At 44.0% G+C, this 18,526-nt stretch overlaps 1 protein-coding gene across 5 annotated transcripts in view; it reads right to left on the reverse strand.

Moving 5' to 3' along the window:
* Nucleotides 1-15,713, reverse strand: part of CRY1 (cryptochrome circadian regulator 1) — a 66,096-nt gene extending 50,383 nt beyond the window's left edge. For 4 of the 5 annotated variants that reach the window (XM_074271494.1, XM_074271493.1, XM_074271492.1 and 1 more), the window contains exon 1: nt 14,952-15,713. In XM_074271494.1, coding sequence (XP_074127595.1) covers nt 14,952-15,109 — 158 coding nt within the window. In that variant the 5' untranslated portion in view covers nt 15,110-15,713. Of the gene's footprint in view, nt 1-6,655; nt 6,839-14,951 lie in introns of those variants that run through there. The other variant, XM_074271495.1, reaches the window with a different exon arrangement.
* Nucleotides 15,714-18,526: the final 2,813 nt, after the last annotated feature.

Here is an 18,526-nt window from a genome sequence, read left to right on the forward strand (position 1 = left end):
GAAGTGAAAGTAACATGTACTTATTAACATTCATTCTCCACAGTTCTTTTTCTGGATGTATATGGTGTTTTCTATCTAATGTTCATTGGGATTGCCTTAGATCACTGAATCACTGAGAAGAATCAAGTTTTTCTTAACTGATCATTGTAGTGTTGCTATTATGTACAATGTATTCCTGGTTCTGCCTGTTTTGATCAACATCAGTTCATGTAAATCTTTCTAGAAGTTTCTCAAATCAGCTTGTTCATCATTTTTTATAAACAATAATATTCCATTACCTTCATATACCACAACTTGTTCAACCATTCCCCAATTGACGGATATCTACCTATTTTCAAACTCTTCGTCACCATAAAAAGAGCTGCTGCAAACATTTTTGCATATGTGGGTCCTTTTTCCTTTATGATTTCTTTGGGATACAGAGCCAGAATGGCATTTCTGGATCAAAGGGTACATGCACAACTTAATAGCCCTTTGGGCATAGTTCCAAATTACTCTCCATAATGATTAGATAATTTCGCAACTCCTTACTTTCTTTCTGTTTCAGAGTGTCTTCGTGTTGCTGAGAATTAAATCCAAAACAGATTTTCTCATTTTTTAGATTCTATTAGCTCTGCTGCTTTCAGTCAAGAAAGCTTCAGCAGATTTCTAGATAACTTTCTTCCCCCATCATTACTGTATTATAGCTTTAGTCCAATCTTGTGATCAGACTACCAAACTTATTTAATTCCTTCTTCTACTTAGGTGTTCCATTGTTCAACTCCCAATATTGCCTTTGGTTCTTCCTTGACATTCTTGAACAAATAAATGCTCTTAACTCTCAAAGTTCCTTAGAATTCTTCTCAAGAATGTCTCTTCTTAAAACAGAATGCTACCCTATCCCATATTCTCCTTTACCTACTTTGTTCCTTCCACAGCTAAGTTCTATTGATAACACTGAGGTCAAATTTGCCTTGAGTCAGGTTCCCCCTTTTATATTGATTTTTACTCCTACTTTGAGCATCTGTATACTTAAAGACATGACATTACTTTTTTCTTGAATTCTGCCATTTATAAATGAGGTAACTCTACTGCTTTTTATGCTGTACCTACCTCATGGTTTCTAGCTTAATCTATTTAGACAAATAGCTTCCCCTGCAAGTCTTCAGGTAAATACATTTTCATTAGCCTTCCTTATGTACTTATTCTTATATTCATTTACATTCCCTTTTTAGACACCACATTTTGAACTGGCTTTTGGTTCCCAAATCTCTCTCTTTATGCACTGAGAGTAAAGACAATACCACCTAGACCTCCAATCCCTAGCAAAACTTAAAACTTCCTTCTAGCATTATCATCTGCTATCACAAGTGGATCACGGCCATCAGGTCTGACAAGTCTTGGAAAGCTCTCAGCCATATGCAGAGATGTGCCACAGGAAGGCAATATACACAGCAGGGTTCAAGTATAGGTTTCTCTGGAGCCTACGGCTACCAATCCTTTCACTCATTCAGCCATTAAGGGGGCCTAAACTAGGAAGACTAAGGGTTTAGGGAACTCTGAAATCTGAAGTACTAATAATAAGAATCAAAATAGACCTGGACTAATTATTAGATACAGGAGTGTAAATGAAAAGTAGCTACTACAAGAAGATAAAATTGCAGACAACATGGAAAATATTCTGGAATATTGGGGAAGGAAAACGTCCAAGTAATGATCGTATCCATACTTGCTCAAATCCTTAATAGCATAAGAACAAACAGTTCTGTATTCATAGCAGGAATGCAGAAACCTACAGAAGAAAGAAAGACTAGAAAGCATCTAAAATGAGAAAAACAGTTGAAAGAAAAATGATATTGATATATGAGAATAACACAGATCAAACCTGCCAAATGAGGACAAAGGTAATAATAAAGATGGCAGGAGATAAAAGGAGAAACTTCAATTTAGAGCTTAATTCTGGAAAATGAGCAAGAAAAAAAAGCAAAGGACTGAGAGTTAGAAGTTCTAGGTTTTAGCATTCTAGAAATCATGCCCCATGAAGAATGGTGGAGTGAATTTTGGATGATTCCTGCAGAAAAGAAGATTGTTTGGGTAATATGCTTCAGGTGCTTAACTACAAGAGCTTCTGGTGAATACTTCCCTGTTAGGAGAATATGAGTCATGATGAGGGCTGAACTTAGCAAAGCTGTCAAAGTTAAGAGCATGAATGGATTAAGTGTGAAATATTAATTGGGCCCGGTTGGTATCCATCTGGCCTAACCTTGAAATGGGGAAATGGCCAGAAAGGGCACCAACTTGGAAGTGGTTGCCTAGGAGAATGGAGTTAAAAAAAGATGGACCAAGTCATCTCCTCATCCGAGACAGTGGCTGGTTTCATGGTGGGATCAGGTCCAAATTTTAGGCAAATGGAAGAGGGCTAGACATGGAAAACTATGTCAGACTCTCATATTCTGTTAAGTCTTTCCTTTTACCTTATTTCCTTTGGTTGCTAGGGAAGTTCCTTGGGGGGGAGGGGGGGGAGGAAACCCAACCTGTTTCCACAACAAGGAGGGAAACAAAAGGAAACATCCATGCAAAGCTTGGGCGAGGTCTGGTGGCTGGAGGAGAGGCTGTCACTGTGACGATGTTAGGGTGCCTGCCAGTAAAGACTGAGCAAAGTGGCAAAGGACGAGCAGGACTCAAGTCCTTCCTCCTTGAGTCATTCTCCTTCCTTGGGATCCTGGGAGGGAGAAGGGTGTTCTGGGCAGTTCAGGAGGGAGGAATAGTGGACAATGGTGCACAAAGTCGAAAGGAAGTGAGTTTCCTGTCAATCAGAGGCTGAAAGACTATCTATGTGAGAGAATCTGTAAAAGAAAACCTATGTCAGGAGGGATGTTATGGTCAATGATTCCTAAAGCTCTTTCAAGTCTACATGGAAAAAGACAGGGTCCATATCATTTAAAAAAATCAAATCATATCAACAAATATGACAGAATATAAATAAAATATACAATAAATCAATCAATAGAAATGAAACAAATATAAAATATGATGAAAAATGATAGCCACTTCCAGAGAAAGAACTGATGGAGTCTGAATGCTGACTGAAGCATACTTTTAAAGCTTTCTTTTTTATTCTTGTTTTATTGGTCTATTTTCTTTTGCAACATGTGTAATAGGAAAGGTTTTGCATGAGTGCGCATTACAATCTATATCAAATTGTTTGCCTTCTCAAGGAGGGGGGAATGGAAGGAAGAAGAGTGTTTGGAACTCAAATTTTTAAAAAAATGAGTATTAAAAATTTTTGTTTACATGTAATTGAGAAAAAAAAATTAAATTAAAAAAAAAAAGGTAAGTTTCCTATTATTGGAAGTATACTAAATTGAAAGGCACGCCGCTTCTGTGTCAAGTGCCCAAGAATGGATCTGAAATGCCAAGAGATATAGGAAGTTTGGCTGTTCTAAGATTTTTATTGTAGTGCAGGACTCAAGAGATTAGTTATAGCCCATAAAATCAGACAGTAAAATGCAGGACACACTATCAAAGATCTCTTTTTAAAGCATGACCAAAACTAAGATCAAAAGACAGGAACATGTTTAATTTTCCCCAATTATTTACTGGTTACTATTTACTAGTTATACGAGGCAGTGAGGTGGCACAGTAGGTAAAGCCTAGAGTGGGAAGACCTGAATTCAAATATGGCCTCAGATATTTACTAGTTGGTGTGATCCTGGGCAAATCATTTAACCTCAGTCTCAGTTTCCTCAACTGTAAAATGGGGATAATAACACCTACCTCCCAGAATCATTATGAGGATTAAATGAGATAATCTTTGTAAAATGTTTAGCTACATAAATGCTTATTACCTTCCCTTCCCTTAATTAATAATAGTATTAACATCTTCAAAGAAGGTGTACTTAAATATACTTTAGATACAATAAGCTGCTTGTCAGATATGGTAAAATACTTTTGAAAGAGAAAATAATTTTTTGGAAACATTGAAATAATCATTCCTGCGATTAATTTTTTTATTGTCTTTTTTTCACTCCATAGGCTGCTACATATTAGATAATTCATTTCATTACTCATTATGTCCCTGGTAGTTACACTTTTTTGTGGCTGTGTTACTGGAGGTATTTGTCAATCAAATGTCCTGCTCCTGCCTTTTTGGTGGGTACAGGAGGATAGGGTATAGCAAGACTTATCATTTTGGATTGCATCTGGTTCTTCTTGGAAACTATTATTTTATTCTCTTCTATAGTTTCTAATGACTACAAAATAACTCATTCTTATGCAAATTTTCATTCCTTTATACTTGAGGATCACTCTCCCAGTGAGTTGCAGAAATAGTTTAGGCCATTGGAATTATTCAGTTTAACTACTATGTATCTTGCTTGGGAATGGGAGCATGGGGTTGTGTTTTTTTCCCCCTCATAGACAATGTATGGATACTTTTGACTGGGGCCTTGTTTTTGGTATTCAGAGGTTCTGAATCATTTTTCAGAATTCCTTCCTGGAATTAAAATTAAGGGTTTTAATCTGTCAGTTTCTCCTGGGACACCCTGGGTTCCCACATCATCTGTGCACATCCCTGCCTTCAAGGTACATGGCTTCTCTGTGTTATTTTTTTATCTCTTTTCTGCCAGGATGTCTTCCACTTCATATTGGTATTCCAACTGTTATTTTTTCTTTTCATTCTCTAGAGGAACTTTCCACCAAGCATTTATATTTTTTCTCCTAATCTGCTAAATCTTAACATTATTCCTCCTTAATTTCTTCTTTTATGGATTTCATTTCTCTTTTGGGCCATTTTAAGACCTCTTACCCTTTTATGCTTTTGTTTTATTTAGTATTAGCTCAATATGCTTTGCCTTGAAATTGTTAAGAGGATATTGTATTTCTCTTTGAGGTCTTAATATATATTATTCCTTCTAGTTTTAGGATCTCTGTTAAACCATTTCCCTCCCTCAATAGTATTTCATTTTTCTAATTACACATAAAGATAGTTTTCAACATTCATTATTCTAAGATTTTGAATTCCAATTTTTTCTCTCTACCTCCTTCACCTCCCTTCTCCCCCAGAAAGTAAGCAATCCAATATAGGTTAGAGCTGTACAATCATTTTAAACATACTTCCATATTAGTCATGTTTTGAAAGAGAAATCAAAACAAAAGGGGAAAATTCCTTTTAATTGGGGAAGAGAATTGAGAAGGACTGAAGGAAAAAGTCTACCCTGTCTTCCTGTTAGTCATATGGCCTAGATATTCTGAACTTTATGTAAATGTTCCTTTAAAAAAAATTGGCTGCATTCTTAAATGTAATTTTATCAAACTTGTAACAAAATGTTCATACACAAAAAAAATTGTATAGAGAAGAAAATATGCTGATTGACATACAATCTGTCCAGTGAGTAAAGTACACTCTGCTATCTTTTTTACATCCTCATTGCCTTCCTCCTACACTATCTTAAACAACTTGGTGGAGAAAGAGTGACTCAGTTATCCAAAGGAATGATTAGGAGGTTTAGAAAGTATTAATATTTCTTGTTCTGTCAGATTTCTCAACTTTTTGCTGCTTCTTAGCAATACTAGAGAGAAGGCACCTAGGCAGATGGTTTTCTTCCTTATTGGCATTTAAACAATTTGGCCAAGGGAGAAACAAGTTGCTAAAATGAGATTTCTATTTTGTTTGTACATGGTGCCCCTCAGCTTTTAACAATTATAATTTCACTGGTTAATTCAGATTTATTGTTGCTTCACATATGCAGATGTACTGAAAACCATAACTGATTATCTTGTACTTGTCACTTCCATTTTTCATATAGTAGCTCTCTCACTGGCATATCCCAGTGGCCATTTGTGATCCCATAAGATCTAAGTCCTTCTAGCCATCATTCTTGCAACATGATTCATTCAGTGACCTGAGTGACAAATTGCTTCCAGTATATCGTCATCCCTGACCTTCTTTGTACTTCATTCTTATGAAGAGTCACACATGGTTCTTGCTTCCCAAAGTCTATGAGCTGACCACAAGCTTTAGCTCTTTTCCAACATTTCAATCTGTAAATTGCTGTGGGCAGAACTATCAAGCTGAACATTTCTGGCTTCATCATTGGCTACATTAAAATTTTTTAGTTGTGACATAATTTAATGCAGATTTAGAAATGCAATCTGGCAAGGGAAAATTCAGCAGAAAAAACAGACTCTGGAAGATATTACTAAATTCCATAAATCTAGGATACAAAAAGAATATTTAAAAGGCACTTTAAGTGATTCAGAACACTAACACTATCTTTGTGATACAGTGAAGATTTAAAACATAAAACTTGTTTAACCCATTTTTCTCTGAAATCTGTTTTTTATTAAGATGATTATTTTATATACTGTAAGAAATCAATATAACAGGCAAAGCCAAGCCAAGATGGTAGGATAAAGGCAGGAATTTGCCCAACCTCTCCCCCCCCAAATGCTCCAAATTCCTTTAAATAATGACTCTAAACAAAATTTAGAGTGTCAGAACACCCAAAAAGACAGAGTAGAACATTTTCCAGCCCAAGTCAACTTAGAAGGTCAGCAGAAAAGGTCTGTGGAACCAGGGTGGGATCCCAGTGCAAGCCAGGTTAGTGCAGTCCCATCCCCAGCCCCAGAGCCAGCAAAGCAAGATTCTTTAACTTACACTAAATCTTCAACTTACAGTGGGATGGTAACTCTCCTAACAGCTCCAGGGCAAAAAAAGAGTGCTTGTGGTCAGGTCCTATTAGGATCTCTGAAAACAGCTGGACAAAACCCCTGAAGCTCAGGACAGTGCACCCTCCACTCAGGAAACACAGCCCTACTTTAACAAAGAATTAACAGCCAAGTAATAGGCTGGGTAAACAAGCAGACAACACTTAAAGTTTCTGTACACTGAGAGTTACTGTGGTGACAAGGAAGATCAAAACACTCATTCAGAAGATAATAAAGTCAAAGCTCCTTCACCCAAAGCCTCCAAGAAAAACAAGAATGGGCTCAGACCATAGAAGAGCTCAAAGGGGATTTTGAAAATAAAGTAAGAGATATGGAGAAAAAATTAGGAAAAGAATTGAGAGAGGCCCAAAAGGAAATAAAAAAAGTTAATGAGGAGAAGAATGCCTTTAAAAGTAAAATTAGCCAATTAAGAAAAGAGGTGTAAAACTCACTGAGGAAAATAATTCCTTAAAAATTAGAATTGAGCAAATGGAAGCTAATGACTTTACGAGAAATAAAGATACAATAAAACAAAACCAAAAAAAAAATTAAAAAATAGAAAAAAAGAATATGAAGTATCTCATGGGAAAAACGGACCTGAAAAACAGATCCAGAAGACATAATTTAAAATTTATTGGTCTATCTGAGAAGTCATAATCCAAAAAAGAGTCTGGATATCATCTTTCAAGAAATTATAAAAGAAAACTGTCCTGATATTCTAGAACACAGGTAAAAGAGAAATTGAAAGAATCCACTGATCACCTCCTGAAAGAGATCCCAAAAATTCACAGGAATATTATGTCCAAAGGAACTCCTAGGTGAATGAGAACATATTACAAGCATCCAGAAAAAAACACAAAACAAAAACAAAACTATAACAACAACAAATCAAGTATAATTGAGCCACAGTCAGGGAAAACATAGAATTAGCAGCTTTTATATTAAAAGACCATACAGCTTGAATGTTTTTTCCAGAAAGCAATGGAGCTAGGATTATAACCAAGAATCACCTACCCAGCAAAACTGAGTATAATCCCTTCAGGGCAATAGGCGGACATTAAATGAAATAGAGGATTTTCAAGCATTCATAATGAAAAACCCAGAGTTGATTGGAAAATCTGATTTTCAAATACAACTCTCAGGAGAAGCATAAGGAGGTAACCAAGAAAGTAATATAAGGGACTTAATAAGGTTTATCTGTTTACATTCCTACATGAGAGGATGATACTTGTTGCTCATTAGAACTTTCTCACTGTTATGGCAGTTAGAAGGAGTATATATAGACAGAAGGCACAGGTGTGAGTTAATATGAAGGGAGAGGATCTAAAAAAAAAAGATGAAATTAAAGGGTAAGAGAGGAATTTACTGGGAAAATGGTAAAGGGAGAAGTGGAATGGTACAAATTATCTGTCATAAAAAAGAGGCAAGAAAAACCTTTTGCAATGGGAAAGGAAGAGGAGGAGGAGAAAGGGAGTGAGTGAATGCTACTTTCCATCAGAATTGGCTCAAAGAGGAAATACCATACTCACTCAATATAGATATAGAAATTTATCTCATCCTGTAGGAAAATAGAAGGGAAATGGGATACAAGAAGGGGGGAGGGTGACAAAAGAGAGGGCATATTGGGAGATGGAGAAGTCAGTAGCAAGACACTTTTGAGAACCAACAGGGTGAAAGGAGAGAGAATAGGGAATTACAGTTAGCAAAAGTAAATGTAAAATTCTGACGTTTCACTGATAAAGCCTTATTTCTCAAATATAGAAGGAAATGAGTCCAATTTATAAAAAATAAGAGCCATGCTTCAATTGATAAGTAATCAAAAGATATGATCTATGTTCAAAGGACTATAAATTCATGCATATCCTTACACACACACACACACACACACACACACACACACACACACACACGTAGCATCTTTCTTCTCAGGGAAAAAAATTGGAAATTGAGGAGATGACCACTAATTGGGGAATGGCTAAATAAATCATGGCATAGGGTTGTCATGGAATATTTTTATTTTATGAGAAATGATGATACTCTCAGAAAAAAAGCCTGGAAAGTCTTTCATGAACTCAAACAAAATGAAATGTACTATGTACAAAGAAAGAGCAATGTTTTAAAATGGCCAGCTGTAAATAATATTGCTATTCTCAGGAGAACAATGATCAATGACTACTCCATACTCAATACTAACCAATACTAACCATATACAAAGAAAGAACTAATTGTCTCTGAATACAGATTGAAGCATACTCTCTCTTTCTCAACTTTATTTTCTTGAGGTTTTTTTTTTTTTAAATTAGGGTTGGGGATCTATGTTTTCTTTCACATAACTTGACTTTTATGGAAATGTTTTGTATAATTTCACATGTAGTTTCTTAATGGGAGTTAAGAGTGGGGATAAGACAGAGAATCTGGAACTCAAAAAGTTGAAAGAACAATTGTATAAAAATTATTAAATATATTAAATAAATAAATTAAAATTAATATTAACATATTAAATAAATTTTAATTTTTTAAAAAAGAAACCAATATTAACAAATATTCATGTGTACGGAGAGTTAAACTTGTTGGTTTGTCAAGAAGCTATCATTTTGTCCAGGAAAGATCAACAGAGAGATAGTTTATAACCAAGTTATTGCTTAGTAGAGAAATCTTAAAGAGTTGCTCTAAAGTTAAGCATGTCAATATATACAACTAACTACTCCAGGTTTTTAAATACTGTATTTTAAAATCATGGTTCAGATGACTCTACTGTAAATTTAGGCTTTTTTTTGCTGGACAGTTTCCCTCCATTCGAGCAGATCCTTTGGTTGGAAATTAAACTTGATTGAATTTTGAGTACAAGCTAACTACCAGTTGAGGTCCAGGGAACCATGTCTTCTAGCACCTTAGATTTAAACTTATAAGTGCAATACATTTTAAAAAGCTTTTTGTAAACCTGGTAGCTCACATCATTTAAAGATATAAAAACTATACAAATGGATTTAGTGAATATGTATTTTTTAAGGGAAATGTTATTTATTTATTTTGTGGGGGGAAAGGGAAGAACATATGATAAAAGTCAGGAATACCGTTTAAGCAGAACCAATATTCAACTTTAAAACCTTTTCTTGTTTCAGTACAAAATAAAGATTGCCCCCATTTATAATAATCTCATTTATTATAATCAATAACTTGCTCTTTTTTATAATCAGTACTCTAACAAGATTTCCCAAATTGCCTAACTAGATTTTAGAAAACTTTATAATGTTTAAAGCTGTATTTTAAATTCATGTATTTATAACTGCCTTATAAGTAGTATAGAAATGGTCACCCATTAGGTGCTAAAAAGTATTTTTATTATCACAAATGGTTTAAGAAAAATTCAGGAAGTAGCACCAGGTGTCCTCTGAAAGTCAAATGCAAAGCCAATTACTATGAATGGCTACAAGGAATTTGTCCTTCCTAGCTTTACCATATGAAATTGTGCTGATCTGCATCACTTTACCTCAGGCAGGTTTTACTCACATTTCCCATTAACCATCAACTTGCCATTATGCTAGTCCCTTTAGAAAAAAGCCATTTTCTCCATTTTTTTTTTTCAAACTCAAATATAAATTTGTAACATTTGGAACTTCATGAGGTGGTCAGTTCTTAAGGCTGAAGCATGACTAGTTCTTAATGTGCCAGCTATAAAGGTTTCTTTAGCCCTACAATGGCTCAGATCCATCACATTTGTTTTTTTATAGAGACAGTCAGAATCCAAAAGGTAGAAAATGGAATAAAAGCACATCCAGAACAGTACTTTAATAGGCAGCCCTTTTTTGTTCATTCAGCTGTTCAGTGTGTCACAGTGCTAATATTTCAAAGATGACTTTAGAACATGTTGAAGTAGTAAATCCAGTCTAAAAAATTAGCCTGCCAAACTGTTGTCTCTCTCTTCAAAAAGCAAAACAAAACCAGAATCATCTGTTATAGACAAATGTTTTAAAATAAGAATGTAAGCCATGGATTACTTTTTTTTTTCTTCTTTTTCCTGAGGCTGGGGTTAAGTGACTTGTCCAGGGTCACACAGCTAGGAGGCGTTAAGTGTCTGAGACCAGATTTGAACTCTGGTCCTCCTGAATTCAGGGCTGGTGCTCTATCCACTGCGCCACCTAGCTGCCCCGGATTACTTCTTTAGATTATATTTTTTAATGCCATCTCTTGACTAGAGAGAACTCTTGTTTTGAAGGCTATTAAATACAGTTTCTAGTCTTAATTTTTTGAACTAATATGTTTTGACCTATTCATTAAACACGTCAAGATTCCTAGAGACTTCTACCTTAAAACTTTTTTTGGTCATAAACTTTAAAATTATCCAGCAGCTCCCAATCTGAATATTCTTACCCACTTTCAAAAAGTAACTTTGTAAGGAAAGTACTGCTTCTCCATTAGGCACCTGTAAAGGTATTAGTAGACACCCTGTTTTCCAGAGTTAAGACCCAGCAAGCAAGCTGTTTGGCATAACGACAATCCTTTGCGCTCACTCTCTGGCAAAGTCACAGAATTACTCTATTGCTTTGACCAGCTCCAGGTGTTCCGGAAGCTCACAGTTGTTCTGATCATGAAGCCTTGCTAGTAATCAAACTTATCTCATTGCTGCTCTAATCCCTCCTTGTCAGGACTACAGCTTACTGCATGGCCATTGGTAGAAGCATCAAGGTTGAGCCATACCAAAACAGGTGCCCTCCCTAGGGGCAGGACCCCGGCACATGTGTCTCAGCTGCCTCCTTTCTTGCAAGCCATTTCTCTCTTTGGCATTTAAACTACTGTTTGACTCCTGACTCTCCTGTCTCCAGTCCACTGTTTGGCTTCAGTCACCCTACAGGTGAGAGGATGGTTAGGTTCAGTTGACACACCTTTTAATTTATTAGATCTCAGAAGGAAACTCCTAGCCAGCACAGGATCCATCCCATCCATAGAATAATGAAGAGGCTAACTTAACTCTGGGCCTTCTCCCAACTTAAATTAAAAATAAAAACCCAATCCCAAGACAAAGTTCTTGATTCAGTATTTGTAATCACACCGTAATCAGCCAGTGAAATCATAGATACCTGTAAAGCACCTCCTAGGTGCAGGGCACACTTAGCACTCTAAGGCCCGGGGCCCAAATCCCAGCCCTGCCCTTGCTGCCGCACAGCCCTAGCCAGACCCTATCACCCCCTTTGCTGCCGCAGGGCCCCAGGTAGGTTACATCTTCCCCTGGCTGCCACAGCCCTAACCAGGGCACAAATCCCCCTCCCCCCCAGCCCTCAGTGTCTTCCCCTGTAAAACAGGAAGCAAAGCCCCTTCCACATTCCAGCTCCAAAGGCCGGGGGAAGCCCTTTCTCAAGAGCCAAGGAGTGAGCACTGAGCAGAGGGTTCTTAAGCTTAACAATATTAACTCTGATGTGAGCTGTATGAAGTGCTGACTGTGCAGCACCATAAGCGGTACGCTGGGGGAACACAGGCGTGTTTGGATAACATAGCTTAGCCCTCAAGAAGCTTCCAGTCTGGCAGGGGGCTAGGATACTTCAACAAAAAGCCCGAGAGCGCCAGCGAGATTCCAAAGGCCACCCGAGGCTCACGGGAGAACAAGTTCGTGACCCCGGTGGGTGCAGGGGGCCCTGCGGTCTGAGCCGGCTTCTGAGGATGGATGAAAATTTGCCAAGCAGAGTTTATGGGGCTGTGGGCTTAGGGGTGAGCAAGGCCACGGGGAGGAGACAGCCCATCACTACATGGGGGAGCTCTGGCTAGAGTTTCAGGTAAGGGAAAGATGAGATGGTAGGGGTCACCGTGCTGTGACCCTCGGGCTGGGGGTCCGAAGCTCCCTCAACATGGTACTGATGCAGTTACTCCGGATGACAGGACTGGGGGCAGCCTAGAGACAGGAGGATGACAGGCCTGGCAGGGATGGAGAAGGGGTGGAGAATACTGCCCAAGCTGGTGGCAGAAGGAACCGAGAGAAGGGGACGGAGTCAAAAGCCTTAAAGAAAGCCTCTGAGAACTAAACAGATGGGAACAAGCTTGGGCATGGGAACGAACGGCGGTCGAGCCAGGAAGCGGAAGGAGGTCTGAAATGAAGTGGGTCTTGGTGGGAGACGTGCTGAGCCTGGGGGAAGAGAAGAGACCCGGGGACGGGGGAGCAGGCTGGCCAGGCTCCAGGCTCCTAGGAAGGCAGTGTGAGAAGTGACCCGGGGGGCTGCTCAGAGGAGAAGGTGAGGGCCCTGAAGGGCAGTTTGGACCGCACTCTGCAGAGGTTAATGATTACCCCGGCGGAGCCCGTCGGCCTGTTCCATCCTCACAATCCATCGTAGCCCTTTCCGGGTGGCTCAGGTCTGTCTGACTTGACGATCATACTTCTCCATCAGGACTCATGAATTACGTGCGAGAGGTCACCGCCCGGCCGCCCATACAAGTCAGGAGTCCCCGTGCCCAGCTGATGCAATCTGGGCCGTCTCAAGCGGCTGGCCTTTGGACACCTGTGAGAGCTAAGGCTCTGCTGGGCCAGCCTTCAAAACCCAGGGCTCCCCCCATGCCGCCAGGAGGCCGCAGAGAAGGGCTTCGGTGGCGCCCAGTGACCCATAAATCTAACAGGTGAAGGTGGCCAAGCACGGGCCTCAGGACTCAAGGCAAATATTTTAAGCCTTGACATCCTCATTTTACAGATGGGGAAACTAAGGATTAGGCAAGTCTAAGATCAAGTTACAAGTCGGACTCAATGAACATTTATATGGCACCTACTGTATGCAAAGGAAGGAGAAAGTGGCTCCAGCTAGGAAGAGGCCATATCAGAACTGGAAGGCAGGCCTTGGGACTCTAAACCTGGTCTTTTCCCCCTGAGCTCCAGCTCCCTCCTTGCCCGCCCAGGAGGCTGCTGGAGGCTGGGGCGCGCCACTTTGAGGCTGTACCCTGGGACACTTAGCACTCGGTCCTTAGGCATGGGAGAGAAGGCAGCACTCCCTCCGGGTCCCACTCTGTCACCTTTCGGGGAAGGCTGGCTAACAAAGCTTGGAGGGAGGGGTGGGGCTGGCCCCGGTACGGGGGAGCGCATCCCCCAGGGCTGCTGCTGGTCCGGGTGCCTGGAAGTCAGAGTGTGCTGGGGGGCAGGAGCCACAAGGAGGAGCCAGGACGAGCGGAGCCGGCCCAGCCTCCCGCCGGAGGAGGCGGGCAGCCTCTGGGGGCCTGTCTGCCCTGGCGGCCCATGGGAGAGTCCAGCAGTCTCTGTGACTCAGACACAGGGAGGCACAGGTGCTGGGGGGCCCGGGCCACTTTCACTCAGTGCCTAAGGCGCACCCGTCCCGCTGGAGCTCTGACACAAGCTCAGTGCTGCCGTTCCCAGCAGGCTTCCTTGGGACAAGTCCCCCGCAGAGCATGGGCTGGGGCAGACCCTCTGCTTCAAGTTCCTCAGCCAGAGACAGGTGCCGGCCCACCCGGGGGATCTGCCGGCCCCTCCTGGCCCGTCCCTTGGGGGTTCAGGGCCTCGGCTACCACAAGGGAGGGGGCTGGTGTCTGGGTCCCTGCCCCCCAGCTTCTCCACTGGTGCTGTAGCGGCCCGCACGGGAGGCCAGGCCTCTACTACCGGGAGGGGAATCAGTGCCACAGTGGGATTTGAACTCAAGTCTGGTAGTTCCAGAGTCTACATCAATCCTGTGAAACTACAGTCCCCTCCCCCCTTCAAAACCGCGCTGCCTGACCCGGGACTCGTGCCTCCCAGGCCCAGCAGAGGATCAGCTCTTCGGGGGGCAGGGGCCTCTGACTCACCACAATGCGACCTTGTCAAGACATTTAATGGGGGGTCCTTCCTATCCGTAAATCAGGGGATGCCCGAGGTGGGAGCCCCACGCCTCCCAGCCCGTCTCCCCCCGCCCTTAGGAACAAGCCGGACTGGGGCACTCAGGCTCCACTTCCTCGCTGGCCTCCTCTGGCCGTGGAGGGGCCACGGAAACCACATATTTGGAGCTCAGAGGGCTCTGGGACCGGGCCATCCGAACTGCTCGTCTTACAGATGAAGAAACCGAGGCTGGCTGCCGTGGCTCGGAGCCCCCCTCTCCATTTCACAGATGAGGAAACTGAGGCACCCCGCGCCCGCTTCCTATTTACCCACAAAGCCGAGGCGCCGCACTGACTGAGTGCTGGCGGGGCTCCGGCGCGGGCGGGGCCCTCGGAGCCCGGGCTTCCCTCCCGGACGAAGATTATGCCATCACACATTGCTGACATGCGGCTCCGGGGGCTGCGGGAGCCCGCGCGGCCTGACTCACCTCCACCTGTTGATGCCCACGTTGGAGGAGCCCGCGAACCAGGGGTCCAGGATGTAGACGCAGCGCACGGTGTCGGCGCCCTCGATGCACTCCTTGAGCGCGGGGTTGTCGTGGAGCCGGAGCCCCTTCCGGAACCAATGCACCGCGTTCACTCCCATCTCGGGGTCGGCCCGTCTCCCGGAGGGGCCCGAGCGCGGCGGGCTCTAGGACCCGGCGAAGCCCGCGGCCGCCCGGCGGGGCCACATCGCGTCCCGGCGGACCTGGGGGGGAGCCTCGCGCCGACGCCCGGGTGGTCACGTGGCCGAGCCGGCCGGGGTGGGGGGACGGGGGAGAAGGAGAGGGAAGTGAGGCTCGCGTTATGGCTCCGATTCTGGTCCGGGTCCGGGTCCGGGTCCGGGTCCGGGTCCGGGTCCCGCTCTCGTCCGCCTGCTCCTGGGCTCCGTGAGTCGGCGGCAGCTACGGCTCGGACTCTGGCTCCTCGCGCTGGGGTGGACGCGTCAGCGGCCCACGCCCCGCCTCCGGCCCCTCATTGGCTGGGGCTCGGGCCACGTGACCTCCAGCTCGTCACGTTTCTGAAGTGTGTTTACTACACCCGGCAACCGGCAGCGGGGAGGAGCTGGGGAGCTATGGGCGGTGCCTGTGGTTCCCGAAGCGGCCGCTGGGCCTCGCGCCTCCCGCCGCTGCCTTTTCAGACATAAGTCGTAGCTGACGGCTCCCTCGGCCCCCTGCTCTGCCCGCCGTCAATGGTATCGTAGCCTCCCCGTGTCTCTCCTGAGACGGGGGCAACCTCTCCCCGCACCGCGTGAGCGAACACTTAACCCCGCCTCAGAGGGCCGTGATTGGCTGCTGACAGGCCGGGGCCGGTGGAGCCCCGGATGAGCACGGGGCTGCAAGGAGTTCCGAGGCGGCCGCGCGCGCGCGCGCACCTACTCCAGGGACTGCCATGCACGCACCCGGCGCGCGGTCCCGTCTCGATTCCCTGCCCCAGTCCCGTAGGCGGCCCGGGAGAAGGAGGAGGAGGAGGAGGAGGCGGCGGTAGAGGAAGAAGCTGGAGAGGAAGGGCGCTGGTCCCACGGGTTACATAAAGCTGATTCTGACTCGCCTTCGTGCTCCCCGCTTTTGCCCCCCCCCCCGCGCCCCTCAAGGCCCCCAGAGTGACCCTCTTTCTCAAGGACACCGACACCGGCTCTGCCTTCGAGGCGCCCCCGAGTGACCCCTCCTCATTGAAGCCCCCCAAATTAACTCCGAAATGACGAAAGCACCCCAAAATTAACCCCGAAGTGACGTAATGAATCTCTCTTCAAGAGAACCTGAAGTCAGGACACTGACTAGCTGTGTGACCCCCCCCTTTTTATAGGCACCACACGTGACCCTCTGTTCCCAAGCACCCCTGGGGGTGACCCCCCCTTAGTGACCCCACTGTCCCCAGGACGAGACCCCCCACATATATCCAGCGGTGGCCCCCCTTGCGTTTTGCCCAGCCCGGACTCCATCCATCTTTCTGATGTGCTCCCACAGGACCCCAGGGTCCAACTCTGGGGGGACCTGAAAAAGACTTCTCCACGTCTGCAGGGAGAGGCGGCCGCCCCTGGCCAGCCTGCAGAGCCTCCCCTTGGCCCACAGCCTCCCAGGCCCTCGGGCCAGATGCACCCGGCCCTGACTCATCAGCTCTCGGCTCGGGCCTGGAAGCTGCCCCTCTTTGCTCCCCCTCTGCCTCCCTAGTTGGGGAATTCAGCGTTAATATTCACCCCCCCCATGGGCACTGCCTTTTGGACACCCCTCCGTCCACAGCCTGGATCTCTCCTCTGCACCAAACTGCTCCCTTGAAATGTGATCTCGGACCGAAATCACCATCTCCCGCCTTTCAGCAGCATCCTGTTTCTGAACACGCTTTTTGCGGTCCCAAGCTGCCGCAGATTTCCTCTGAGCCTCTCTCCTCGGGGCATTAGCCTGCCGTTTGCCCATTCTCTTGCCTTGATCGTCATCCCTAGTTAACCAGTTCTACAAGGCTCCTCCTTGTTCTCTAGTTTAATGCTCATGACAGTCCCGAGTCCCTCCGCTGTCTTTCTCTTCTGCTGCTGCCTTGTTGAAGAATGCCTAGCAGAGGAAGCCATCTGCGTCTGCTACACATTTATGCTCTGGACCCTCCCTTGAATCCTCACTGTTCCAGGGCACCCAATCATAGATCCACAGTGGTAGTTCCAAACCTCAGTACTCTCCACAGCATCATTTCATCCTAACTTCCTCTCTCTCAGACGCCTCTGAACTTATTGGCAATCGGTTTCCCTATCTCTCCACATCTGTACCTCAACACCTGTTTACATTTATACTTATCTCCCTCCTTCTGTGTTGTTCTGGAAGAGGCTCATGACATCAGGGAAGTAATTCCATGACATGCAAGTGAACTGGATTTAAGTGAGGGAGGTCTGAGCAAAGTCACCAGCCTTGCCTACTTCTCCAGAGTCATTTGGGTCCATGGCCCAAGAGAGATCAGAATGACTGTAAATAGCCCTGGATGCTGTGAGAGATCTTAGCCTTTTTAAAGTAAGGTCTTTAACGGGTCTCATTTTCTTTGAGACAACTCCCAAATCCCCATCAAATCCCATAAGAAGAAATGAGACAGAGAATGGCCTCTTTTACCTAGTTTTAAAAAGTCCTTCAGGATGCTGAGTGAAATGAGCAGGACCAGGATTTCGTTGTATATTTCAACAACAATACTATATGATGATCAATTCTGATGGACGTGGCCCTGTCCAACAATGAGATGAACCAAATCACTTCCAATAGAGCAGTAATGAACTGAACCAGCTACACCCAGAGAAAGAACTCCGGGAGATGACTATGAACCACTACATAGAATTCCCAATCCCTCTTTTTGTCCGCCTGCATTTTGGATTTCCTTCACCGGCTAATTGTACACTATTTCAAAGTCCGATTCTTTTTGTACAGCAAAATAACTGTATGGGCATGTATACATATATTGTATTTAACTTATACTTTCACATATTTAACATGTATTGGGCAACCTGCCATCGGGGGGGGGGGAAGGAGGGGAAAAATTGGAACAAAAGGCTTGGTAATTGTCAATGTTGAAAAATTACCCATGTATATATCTGGTAAATAAAAATCTATAATAAAAAAAATAAAAATAATAAAGTCCTTCAGGGGAGTCCTTCAGGATTTCTGTTCAAAATCAAAACAACTGTTATTTTCACTCACTCTGACTTCCATAAAACTTCTATGAGGTGGGTAGGAACTCTACTTGCTAGAATTTTTCAATCCTTCCCTAGAAGAATAACAGTCTTGAGTGGGGCAGGAAAGTCATGGAGGGCCTCCTGGTTTGCACAACCCACTGGATACCCAGAATGGGAAATACTGGGGGAGCTTTTCCAGTCATGGTTGCTCTGGTTGAGCACTTCTCAACTATGGATCTATCATGAGGTGGACAGCCCCAAGACTCTAGCTTAGGTTGTCTTCTCTCCCTTAATGACATTATCATCCCTGACAGGTTCAATGATGACTTCAGCCCCAGTCTTTCTCCTAAATTCCAGCCCTGCATCTCTAAGTAACTACTG

Source organism: Sminthopsis crassicaudata, chromosome 5, assembly GCF_048593235.1.
Source record: "Sminthopsis crassicaudata isolate SCR6 chromosome 5, ASM4859323v1, whole genome shotgun sequence".
NCBI lineage: Eukaryota > Metazoa > Chordata > Mammalia > Dasyuromorphia > Dasyuridae > Sminthopsis > Sminthopsis crassicaudata.